The following is a 12,580-nucleotide window of genomic DNA, read 5'->3' as shown; positions in this document are numbered from 1 at the left end:
CTATGGGCTCTTAGGTGTAAAGTAGTTCCCTCTGCTTTCTGAAAGGAATACATGGCTTTGCACAGGAATTCTTTATGCCTTATTCCTCAAGTCATTATAGATGGTTCCCAAAGAACACATCTTGATGCATTAATGAAAGAATGTGTATGATTACCAAGTGGCTCAAACTGAGGAATTCATCCCAAGTTTGAAACTGATCTAACAAAACAAGCAGTTCATAATGATTCAGTTTAGTTCCTTGATCCAGCTCACAGCAGGGCTGCAGGAATACTTGTGCATTGCTGTTGAGATGGTAACACTGGCACAAGGAAAATAAAACTTTTTTGGTGCTACCACTGTTTCAGTGTAGTTCCAAGTATTTCTTCGACTAGAGCTGTAAGTGAATTCATATGGCAATTAATGTAGTGCACAAAACGTCCTGTCAATTCACACCCTAACTCAGAGCATGCATCTGTGTTCAGACACACCCTTGATGAAGATAGGATTACATTTAGAAAGTTGCCCTTGGAGCTGTAATGTCTAGAAATGTAATCCCTCTATCATTAAAAAAGTTTGGGACTTTTGTTTCTCTGAATGTAATCTAACCATGTCAGATTCCTCCATGATGTTCCCTTTTTTTCTGTTAAAATATGCCTTTTATTTCTGTTGTCATCCATACTCATCTTTCACTGCAGCCTCTTCTTAAGATTTTATGTGCTAAAGTCAACCCCACCCCAGTCTTTTCAAATTGTTGACGCTATTGCATCAGTCGCTTGACCATCGTGCCTCCTCTTTTTGAGTCATTACAGTATCTTAAAATGCTGCTTATCAGGTTGAAAGTCATCAAGTTAATACTCAGTATGGTGGAGCACCCTCTCTTTGGCATGTTCCCTGTCCATGCCAGTGACACTTGCTCCTGACTCTTGTTCTCTCTCACATGTGTCTCAGTGCCTTGCTAGGCTGGTTTACCAAGTTTGCTTGCTTGTATCCTTGAACCCTCATGCCTGTTGTCTTTCTTGTGAAAAGAAAGGGATGAGACAGCATACAAGAAGCTGATACTTTAAGATGCTTACAAACTATAATACATGAATATACTGCTTTTTGTACTGTTGTGTTTTCACTTCTCTTTTCCTACTACCTACAGTCATAGTGCTCTTTATGAACTTCACTTGTTTCTTCTCTCAGGACAGTGAAGCATTTTATGCATGTTTCTAAGCTAAATATCTGTCCTGAGTTCCTTTTCCTTCATCATTACTGTATTCATCTTGATGATGCAACTAGAGGCATTGCAGCAGTAACCATGTTTGCACCACACCAGTGCAAGTTCTCAGGTAAGGATCTGCAAACCTTAAGTGTGGCTATTAGAACAAATTCTTGTGGGACATTAGCCATTTTGGAAACTGCTTGGACTCTCATTGAAACTTAATAAGCAGCAGCTTATTCCATTATTGGAGTCTTGTGTGTCCTAGATACATATGGGCAGCTGAAGAGCTGTGAATCAATGCCTTTGTCGAGCTTGTGGTAACACATTCTTGTAACTAGACTGTAGAAGTCAGAAATGCTGAGAGAATTTGGGATTTTCAAGGAAGATAGAGTATTCTCCTTTTCATCTCTATAATTCTGCATATACTGCCCCCTTAGAACTTCTTGTAACTCATTCCTCTTTTTTCACCCCCTGCCATAGCTGTAATTAAGTGGTGGAAGGAAGATTTAGGAAACTTCTACCTTCCCTGGAGGTGTTTCTGTTTTGTATTCATAGTTTTCAGTTGCTTGCTGCAACACCTGCTTCCTCCCATGGCCTCTTTCCTCCAACATTGACGAGGTGAGTGTGTACAAGAAAGGTGAAGGTTTAGACAGGGAGCCAGCAAGCCACACAGACAAAAGGAAGCCATCATCTTCTTCCTCTGTTCAAGAACATCTTGTGTCATTCTTGTTCTCCAGTTGGAGATAGGCACAGAGTGGGCACAGCAGTGGTACACAAAGAGAGATGGTTGTTTTTATCAACCCTGTTTGCCATCTTGCTGTTTTTCCATCTCCCAGGTGCTCCTTTCTGTTTCACACTGTTTGCCAATACTAATTCTTCCAGCTTAAGCTGTTCCCTGGGTAATATCGACAAGGATTAAAGAGATTGTCATATTTGTTTTTCTTCTTGTCCCTATGCTCCAGCCAAGGGCTCTTCTCATCCACCTTTGCAATAGCCCAGATCCTTGAACCAAAGGACTCCTAAGTCTAAAGGCCTGGAGTCACATATTTGCTATGAGTTTGCAGTTGAAAAGCAAAGTAATTTTTTCAGCAATATTTCCCATTATTTAAGTGCAGCTTCAAGAAGGCGTTCAACCAGTTGATCCTGATTACTGGAATCAAGTTAAAATTGCATTTCACACTGGGAGAACCATCTTAAGTTATTAATTTTGAGGTATTGATTTTTTTTAATCCTTGAGTGAGATTGTGCGTATTCTAACTTTTGGTCTATTGACTTCACTTGAGACTTGAAAGATTTTGCAGTGCCCACCCCCTGCAGCATATGTTACCATGTCAGCCACAATGTTGAGATCAGCTGTACTAATGCTGCTGCTCTTCTCTAGACCCTTAACTTTTTTTTCACTTTTTCCTCTTTTGCTGATATTGTGTAAGGCTTCTTTTCATTCAGACATCACAAGCAGTGGGTGAATTCTTACCCAGCCTGTATTTGGCATGTCTCTGCTGCATTGATCAACTACACCCACTCAGAAATTGTTCTGATTCATTGAAGTAGTAAGTGAACTGCCAGTAGGAGCTTGATTTCCAGGTTTAGCTGGCTGAGTGAGCTTTAAAGGCCATGTCCAGCTCAGGAGTTCATACTCAGCAGGTAAATGGTTCAGCCATATCCCAGCATTCAGCTTTCCCAAGATACTAATGCACTTGAGGCTTGTGAAAAAGATTTCTGGTGCACAGTTTTCTATTCTACCTTCTCATGACTACCACAATTAAAATCTGTGGTATTATTGCACAAACTTGCTAGATGCTTGAAAGGTTCCCATTGACTTTTGGAAAAGCACCAAATCTAAACTATTTGGTCTAAATGTCATGGACCTGTGTCAGCCGGGTAAACACCAGAATAACTGGTAACTGACACTACTCAGTTTACCAGTCCTTCTGTTGCCAGTTGCTCGTGGGGATTTGCTTGAATTGCTATATTCGACTGAGCTGCCTTTTTAAATTTTGTCATTGTTCAGCTGGCAACAGCTGCTGGCAGAATAAATCTGCACTCTTCTGCCTCAGACATTTCTACTTCTGCATCTGGGAACATTCTGTGATGTTGCATGATGTGGGAACACTTTTGCTCAGACTCCTCACTGTTAGAAGACAAAGCTCACATGAGCAAGGTGCATGTAACTATCTCTGTCTTGTGGCTGGTGCATGAGTCTTTGTACAGCATTGTCTTGGGTTCCCAGGATTGCTCACGTGGATAGCATACCTCCAGTAGGTCAGTCTGGGTTGGCTTCGGGTGCCAAAGTCTGTGAGCCCAGCTGTTAAAATGTAATAGGCAAACACTTATGCTAATGGTGGGGTTTGGTCAGAAAACCCTGATAACCAGTGGTCCTTTCCACAGTGATTATGGAAGTGAATGGTGGTCTCTGCTTCTTCCCCCAGTGAAGAGATAAGATGATATCACAGCCTGCTCCACATCCCACAGTAATGCTTCTCTTCCTGAATCTCACTTCCTGCTAGGGATGTTTTGAAGCCCACTAGTCAGTCCTTCTGTCTGTGTGTCAATCAAGAAAATTGAGCAAAATGCTAATTTTCTGTATCATTAGAAAACCAATATACCTGTATGACTAACTGGCATTCCTTCTTGTGTTGGGGAAAGCCAGAATGTGCCAGGTAGTATTCTAGGAATGCATATGCTCCATGGGTAGATAACACAAGGAAACAGACGGAATACTGTTTGTCACACTCTTGGCTCCAAATACAGGTTCAAGCTATTTAATAAGGCTGCTGTTTTTCTCAGAGCCTCCCCCTTTCTTCAGATACTGGAGAATGTTTCTAGTCCATTTTTAAAAGAGTGGAATACTCTCAAATCTCCCCACGTTGCTGTTACGCCATGGACATATTCTCCTGTTCTGTCCTTTCAGTTGTTTAGCTGAAGGTCATCATGACTTCAGAGTGCAGAAGGAAATTTAATACTCCCTTGAGGCTTTGTCCTTTGAAAGTTCTTCTTTGACCCAGAAACAAGAGTGTTCTCCATCCTCCTACTGACCTCAGAGGCCTTTCAGAAACTCTGTACTTCAGCGGTTTCAGGCGTGTTGAGCTGTGTGAGCGGTGTTATTTATAATACATAGTTGGCAGTAGTCAGAGGTTTCCATTCATTCATTCCAACCTCAGCCATTTTAGGGTTAGATAGGTGTGACTTCTAAGGTATTGATATCATACTGTATTGCATTCCAGGGCTCTGTTGAGAAAAGAGATCACTTAATGACTCTTGACCTGACTTGCATTCTTTTGTGTCATAGTCAGGCCTACCCACTTTATATTTCCTGCATTTTGTGGTTTGATAAGACCACGAGCAGTTCTTGTTCATACTTCTCAGTCTGTACCATGTCCTGAGTCTTCATGGAAGAGTTGGTAACTGTAACTAACTGCTTGCCTTTGTCTTTTGCATGTTTCTCCTCTTTGCTTTGATAACTAGCTAACAAAAATTCTTCAAAAAATCAAAATTCTTCAATCTCTATAGTTCTCAGAAGCCTTTAGTAGATGTACAGAACGTCTCAGATCTGGGGTGATCATCAGGATAATCCACATAGGTGTGATAGGTTGGACTCAACGATCTCAAAGTCTTTTCCAACCTAGTTGATTCTGTGATTTTATCAGTGTCACCTTGTTTACTGCCAGACAAGCAGTGCTCATCTAATGTTGTGGTGCAGTTCCTGATGTCCTGATTGGCAAAGGCTGCCTTATCCTTTCTTGATTATGTGGTGGTTAATAGCACTAAAAATTCTACTAGATATATATGTCTGGCTAAGTGACTGGTTTCTCTTTTCAGTGTATTTATGATTTCATCCTCTCTAGTGCCTCAACAATAATTGTTTAGAGATTCCTACGGAAATTGATAGAACCTGAGTCTTTCTGTAATTCAGCCAAGGTCTATCTGACTGCCATTCTACCTGTTATTACCAGTTAGCTGGTTCTCAGGTTCTCTGGCCTGTGTTTAAGAGCTTCACAAATCCTATGTGAATGTCCTGAGGTCAGACCAAGCTCTCAGGATTTCATACAGTCTTGAAAAAACCCAAAGGTGGAGACCGCACAACCTCTGTGGGCAACCTGTGCCAGTGCTTGAGTGTCCAGTCTGAACTCCTCATATCAAATTGTGCCTGTTGTCCCTTGTCCTTCTGCTGTCCAACAGATATAAAGAGCCTGGCTCTGTGTGCTCACTGACCTCCCCACAGGCTCTGCTGCAGCACTGGGGAGCTGCTGGTAGGTTCCTCCCAAAGCCATCTCTCCTGCAGGCTGAACAAACCCAGATCACTCAGTCACTCCTCACAGGACAAGTGCTCCAGGCACCACCGTTTTGATGGCTTCTGCTGGAGTTGCTCTGTTTTTTCAGTGTTTGTTTTTACTGGGGAATCCCAAACTGAATGCTGTATTCTGGATGCACTCTAATGAGTGCTGAGTAAAGAGTGTTAATCACTTCCTTCAGTCTACTGTTAATTAACTTCAGTCTGTTAACACAGCCTAGGCTGTTGGCCCTCTCTGCTGCCAGGGCAGACTGTTGGTTCATGTGCAGCTTGCTGCCTGCCACTGCCAGGAGTTCTTAGAATTCACAAGCCAGTGTTGTTGCAAGGAGCTCTTCCTTCTGAGGTGCAGGATCTTGCACATGTCGTTGTTAAAGTTTTATATTGGCTAATTCCTCCAACCTTTCTAATGGGAGTCCTGCCCTTCAATGTATCAGCTAGTCCATACTCCTCTAGCTCCCACTCCTACCCAATTTGATACTATTCCCAAACATTATGAGCATGTTTTGTTAAGCAGTGCAGGTCTCAGGACAGGTTCCTGCAATACTCCATTTTTGCTGGCCTGCAGGTGGAGTGCAATCCATTAACCACTACATCTGAGCCTACGTGTCCAACCCCTTTTTGTCCATCTAATTGTCCAAACAGACAGACCCTAATATCCTAACTTTGATACAAGAATATAATGAAAGAGCATGTCAGATGCCTTTCTAAAGTTGAGATAAATGTTACCCACTACTTTCCTATTTTTCACAAACAATTATTTAATTACAGAAGGCAATCAGTTAGACATGATTTACACCATGGTGTACCCAGTGGAGACTAGGTGCTGATTGTCACAATCACATGCTCATTCCCATGTCTAGGAATTTCTTTCAAGAGATTTCTTTCTTTCTTTGCTTCTTGATTTTCTCAGGGACAGAAGAGAGATTAACTGATTTATTGATTGATTTTTTTTTTTTTACCTTTTTTGAAGATGGGTGCAATATTTGCCTTGAGTCATCTGAAGATCTCATGATGACTGATACATTGACTGACTTAATGTTTAAAGTACAGAAGAAAGCAGACTTGCAAGGGCATGCTAGTAACAATAAGGGCTGCTACTAACAGTAAAAGTCCTTCTTGTTGCCCTTGACATCCTTGCAAGTTTCAACCGGAGTTGATCTTTGGCTTTCTTGACTGCTACATGCCTAGGTGGTGTTTTTTAATTTCTTCTTTACAGGCTGTACCCCCTTCCACCTGCTGTATGACATCTTTTTGCACTGGAGCTCATCCAAGCAAATATCTTGATACATGTACTTGTCTTCCTGAATATCAGGATGGACTGTTCCTGCTCTTGAATGCTGTGCTTTACTGGCCTGTCTGCAGGCTCTCAGTCAGCCAGTCGTCCTTCCCGTGGAATAGCTCCACAGATCTGAGCTGCCCTGTTACAGATGGAACACATCCCCTCCTTGTCTTTCCTGCAGTGTGAATCTCTCCAGTTGTGTGAGCCATCCCCACACATCTCAGCTGCTCCTGATACAAAGTTTTTCTCACCAGATGGGCCAGGATTTTGGCAAAGATGTCTTTTCTCTGCTTTGTCAGGTGAATCCTGCCTCCTCCTAGAAGTGCACAACCATCAGAGAGGTTTCCAAATCTCTGTCTCTAACCCCAGTTAGGGGTTGCAAGATACTGATCTGCAAGATCCATCTGTTCCTCCTTTAGCATTTTTCCTTCACTGGAGGCCGTCTGTGTTTCCATGCCTTTGACACTTTGCCCCTGAGCCATGTTGTTCTTGATTGTTCTTGATACACTCCAGATTAATAAATAAAAATAATGACAGGAATGCTTCAAGATATGACACATACTGAGTGGGAGGAGAGGTGAGAGCACTCTCCTCATGGACCCTGGTCAGGGAAGCTTTCTGGTCACAAGGAACACAGCACAGGTATATTTGTAGTTGTGCACTACACCCTCACACAGCATTACCTGCTGGTGTGTGACATTCATTGGTTTTGCAATGCAAATGCATGTCCTAAATAATTTTTCTGTGAACCTTAATGGAAATGGGGTGGATAGAATCCATTTTTCCTTGATGACAGTTAGGTGTCTTAATCATAAGAACAGACCATTTTTTGGGTCTCGGATTTAAGACAATGTTTAAGCACAGGCAGCGTTACTGACTTTAACTAGGAATTTCTGTTGAAATGTAACTTTTCACTCTTATTTTCAGGTGTTTCAAATTATTGTGAAAGATACGCTGAAGGAATGAGACTTGTTCTGAATACCTTTGGGCCAGTTCCAGAATTTTCAGGTGAAACTGCGCAGAAAGTCAGTCAGGTAAATACGGAGTTGAGAAAAACAGTGACATTCAGAACAAAGAACTTTAGTTCTTATTTTAACATTTGTACTATTTCAGTTTACTGCTGGAGGTATCTGTAGTCTGTATTTGTTGTGTGAATGTGTACTTTTAAGAGAAAAGATCAGTACAGCATGGCTGTGAGTCCCTTTTGAAAGCACTTGGACAATACATCATGGGAAAGTGACCTAGCAGTCCCATTATTACCAGTAACATTATTACTAGACAGATGAGTCAGTTGCTAACAACTGTGGGTTATGGGTTATTTAATCCTCCATGCTATTCCTTACCACTTCCCTCCTCATATCATATTATGCTCAGCCTCCTTTCCTACATGAATATTCTTCTTGTGTCTTCCTTCTACTCCATCTTCCTGTGTAAACCTTTTTTCTTCTGGGTGTTCTTTTTATACTTTACAAACCAGAGTTCCAGTTTGTAATGTGTGCAAATATGTGTTTAAGATAAACATGTGAGCAGTCTGGTAAGGTTACTTGCATGTTTAAAGATAAAATGTGTTTAAGTGCTGTTCTGGATTGGGATCTAGTTTATATATTAACATTTCTAAGCCAAGAATTTGTTTATACTCACTACGTAGTCATTTTGAATGACCATAGGAATCAACTGAAGTATTGTAATTTCCTAACTCTGCCTCCTCAAAGGTGCCTTTTTTAATGATTCACTAAAGAATATGCGTAGGCGTTGAATCATTTCTGATCAGCTGTCAGAGATTAATTCCAAATACAGAGGCAGCCCGTCTGGAAGACAGCATTTTGTGTTCCTATTTATGTTAGTGCATTTTGAGGAAAGATATTCTTATATGCTTAAATAACATAGACTACTTATAATAATAATCAATAATAATTTTGGAGTCATTCAAATCAGAAGCTTTTAATTGGTATGAAACGGTTTGGCTTTCTTCATAGAAGGCTGGATTGCACTTCAACATCTGCTTCTGTGTCTCTTTATTATCTTCAGTCTTCAGTGCCAAAGATGGGCTTGCAGGGATTCTCTGTTAGAGTAAATCATTAAACATTTCTTATCTTACTCCTCCATCCCTCCGTCTGATTTTTTTTCTGGAGTGACTGCAGCTTGCCAGTCATTGGTAGCAGGTCCAGGTTTTACCCAGTTTCTCAACACTTGCTTTTAAGCCTAAGCCCTCAGGTCCTATTTTGGCAAAGAAGACCTTGTGGTCTCTATCTCACTCTCAAAACAACTTTTTTTCCTTGGCACGTCTAAGACAACTTTGATTTTGCACTCAGAAATACTTTTTTTCCCTGAGCTTGCTATGTGTCTTCCCCTGTCATTTTTATTACACCTGGTGTTATTAAGATAAAGTGTTTTTATAAACATGATATCCCTCACTGCAGTTATGGGGAACCACACACAGGAATCTGGTTCAGAACATCTTTTCAGCAACATAAATGGCCAGGTTGTCTCCTTTCTACTTAATAAAAGATTATTATCAAAGAGACTAGACAGTGACTGTGTGGAGGAAAATGAGGGAAGAGACTGATGCTTTGTTGTTTCTGTAGTCATCTTCATTGTGACATTCAGGATAACCTTATCCAAGTGGGGGAGCATTTTATTCACATACAGGTTGGTTCCTTTCCAGGCACTCATGTAAAGAATTAGTGACCCATTTCTTATGATAGCTGAAATTGCAGTTTGTGTGGATGGTGACTTGGTCTGACACAGGGAAAGCAGGAAAAAAGTGCTGGTGAAAAGCTTTTCACTCAGAATGAGAAATTTAGTCATCTTAAATTTTCTCTTCCAGGCACTTTCTGAAAAAATTCCAGTTGTTCCAAAAGTCCTGGATGCCAGGAGAAAATGGAGAGATGAATGTCTCATCGGGCTTGCCAAACTGAAAACACAAATGAAATCTGACTGAGGTGCACCTTGTTTAACAGGAGAGACCAAATGAAGAGCAGATCTTCATAAAAAAGCAGGAATTTTTGGTCATGCAGAAGAGAAGACTGAATGGGCAACCAATGATATATGCACATGGAGACCAATGAAACATTTGGTCCAAATTTGCCAAATTCACGAATGACTAGAAACAGTTATTGAAAAGTTCAGTTAAAATTTATCAAATTACTATACAAATGCATTAGATGTGTAAGCGTTAAGTAGCTTTAGCAACATTAATATTGTGCAATGCAGGAACACAATCATGTTTTGAATAATGCATTTTTCAACTTGCTTAGGAATTCAGCACTTGAACAATATTTACTAATGCAGGGATCTGAAACAGGCAAACATCAACTGTTTGTCACAGGAGAAAATAAGCCCTCCCCCACCAGTCACTGTGACAGTGAGGTTAATTTGTAAAGCAGTGACTGCAGATAGGAGAAGCTTGTATTGAGCAAAGCGTGGATTCACCCAACAGTGAACTGAGACCTGAGCAGCAGTTAAGGGTCACTTCAGTTTGTATCTGTTACTGTTTCACCACGTAGGGGAAAGAACTGCTCCTCCTTTCCCTCCCCTTGGCACTTCTGTACCTGTACAGTGATCTAAATGTGAGTAAATAGAGCAGAAATCCCCCTTCATCCCCTCCCCCTGGTTCTGTAAGACTTACCAGAGACCTACTTGGTCTTCAAGACCATGCACTTGAGAGCCCATGGCTTTGCTCACTGATGTTTGATGCTGGCTCTTGGCATTGCTGCATAAGTATGTGCCCGATTTTATGACTTGTCTGTGGGAAATAAGAGATCTGGATTTAGTAGCTGGTTTGGGAAGCATCTGTCTGGGCTTTCTCCATGACCTTCTGAATGATCTCGAGAAACCAGTTCACCTCTCTGCTGCTATGTCTGTTTTATACATTGCTTGAAGCAAGATCTGCTTCTTTAGGACTCAGCTGTAGTGAATGTAACAGCTGTAACTGAAGGAACCCAGATATCTAAGTTGGAACTAGATGATCTTTAGGGTCCCTTCCAACCCAAGCCATTCGATGATTCTGAGATCTGCTCTTTTGGTCCCCTAGAGAAGGAAAGATGCAGTGACTTAGATGTAGCATTTATGCCTTACTGCTGCCCTTCCCTCAGGAGGTGCAACACCTCCACAGAGAAAAACATAGGATACACCTGGAAGTAGGATCAACCTCAGGTGCTGCAGTGGCATGTTTTGGTCCACTGCAAAGTGTTACTATGAACATCTGAACTCTGTAATATAGCTGGACTTTGATCTTAGCTGGAACCTTGGGGCATTACTGTTAATGCAGATAGTAGGAATAACTTGAAACAGTGGATTGCACCCCCCCTGCTTGAATTATGCAGTTCTGAATTTGTGCTAGCTGGTCATGTAACTTCATGGTACAGATGCAGAAGTTTTAAGCTGTCATTCTACTAATTCTCATGTGTTTTTTATAGAGGATGCAGTACACAAACAAGCTGTTGTTTCGTAAAACTGTAACCTTACTAGTTACTATTTTGAGCTTAACAGAAATGTCTGCATGAATATACCAAACCCACTTACTTGTGGTTAGGTCACAGTAAAAGAGATGTAAGATAATTCGTATTGCTCAACACAAGTGGTGGGCCAAGAATACATCTCTGGATGTAAAACATAGGATGGGAGGCATAGTGCAGAGGTTGGCCTGTGCTTCTTTATAATCAGTGGAGTAAAAAGGAAGTTTATAAGCTCAAATTATTACTTTATCTCAATACTTAAAATTTTCATGTTTCTTCTCTTGTTTTTTATTGCCACAGTGACTGGCCCAACCTGCATTTAGATATCTGAGAGGTCAGTCCTCACTCCTGAAGCCTTACTAAGCAATAGTAAATTAATTATGAGGTTGATTTCTTCATTTTGTGTATGGTTTTGCATTTCAGACAAGGCTGAAGAAGGTTCTGATTACTTTCAAGATTTGACCTGTTTTTCTTGTGGGCATATGACAATGTCATAACTAATTAGCTTGCAGAGATTTTTATAAACTTGATCATGTCATGAACTATTTGCTGCTGTCTTTATTATTTGCTTATTAATAAAATTTTTTAATGAGGAAGGTATTAACTTGTGTGTTCCAGTGTGATTGATGCTTTAGAGACAGAGCACTTCTGTACAGTGAGCAGCTGCTCCACAGGGTTCCAGCAGATCTTACCTTGGAGCATCAGCTCCCACACAGGTTTACAGCTATAAGCTGAGGAGGGGGAAGATTCTTGACAAAAACTGTATTTTAGCTGACATTTGCATAGGAGTTCCAGCCTCCAAGAGACAGTTTTTGCCCCATGAGTGGCATGCCAGGCAGAGGCACAGCTTGTCCACAGAGGTGGTGTAGTGTCCCAGCCTGGAGGTTTTCAGGTCCTGACTGGATGAAGCCCTGAGCAGCCTGGCCTGACCTCAGACTTGCGTTGAGCAGGAGGTTACAGCAGAGACCTCTCAGGCTTCCTCCTGGTCTGCATTTCCTGATTTCGAGTTTTATTTGATTCTGGATAATTTTGCATCAGAAATGTTGCTCTAGACACAGTCAAATATTTATTTTGTTTGATTGGCAAAGAATGAGCAGTAGTTAAATGTTCAAGTAACTATTTTATAGTAAACTATGAGGTTTTTTTTAATAATTTATCTTGTGGTTTCTTTTTTACGCAATTTTAAAATTCTTTATTTTTTTATTCAGGTTATACCTATAGAATTTTCTAAAGCTATTTTTGTTGCACTGTGTTTGTCTCTATTTCACCAATTTTATATTTATTGTTTTCCTTGTTGCATGTATTTTACTGTAAGTTACTGCTGCTTGCTGGAAGCAGTGTCCAGTATGTTCATAGCAAAGCCTTTGATT

The 12,580-nt window shown here is 40.8% G+C and overlaps 1 protein-coding gene across 1 annotated transcript in view; it reads left to right on the top strand.

The window, feature by feature from the left end:
- CRYL1 (crystallin lambda 1) overlaps positions 1 to 11,810 on the top strand; it is a 50,994-nt gene extending 39,184 nt beyond the window's left edge. The window contains exons 7-8 of the mRNA XM_014877648.2: positions 7,681 to 7,787; positions 9,581 to 11,810. Coding sequence (XP_014733134.1) covers positions 7,681 to 7,787; positions 9,581 to 9,694 — 221 coding nt within the window. The 3' untranslated portion in view covers positions 9,695 to 11,810. The remainder of the gene's footprint in view (positions 1 to 7,680; positions 7,788 to 9,580) is intronic.
- Positions 11,811 to 12,580: the final 770 nt, after the last annotated feature.

This window comes from Sturnus vulgaris, chromosome 2 (genome assembly GCF_052056855.1).
Source record: "Sturnus vulgaris isolate bStuVul1 chromosome 2, bStuVul1.hap1, whole genome shotgun sequence".
NCBI classification, from domain to species: domain Eukaryota; kingdom Metazoa; phylum Chordata; class Aves; order Passeriformes; family Sturnidae; genus Sturnus; species Sturnus vulgaris.
Note: the sequence above shows the minus strand (reverse complement) of the source record. Positions and strands in the feature narration are given on the sequence as shown.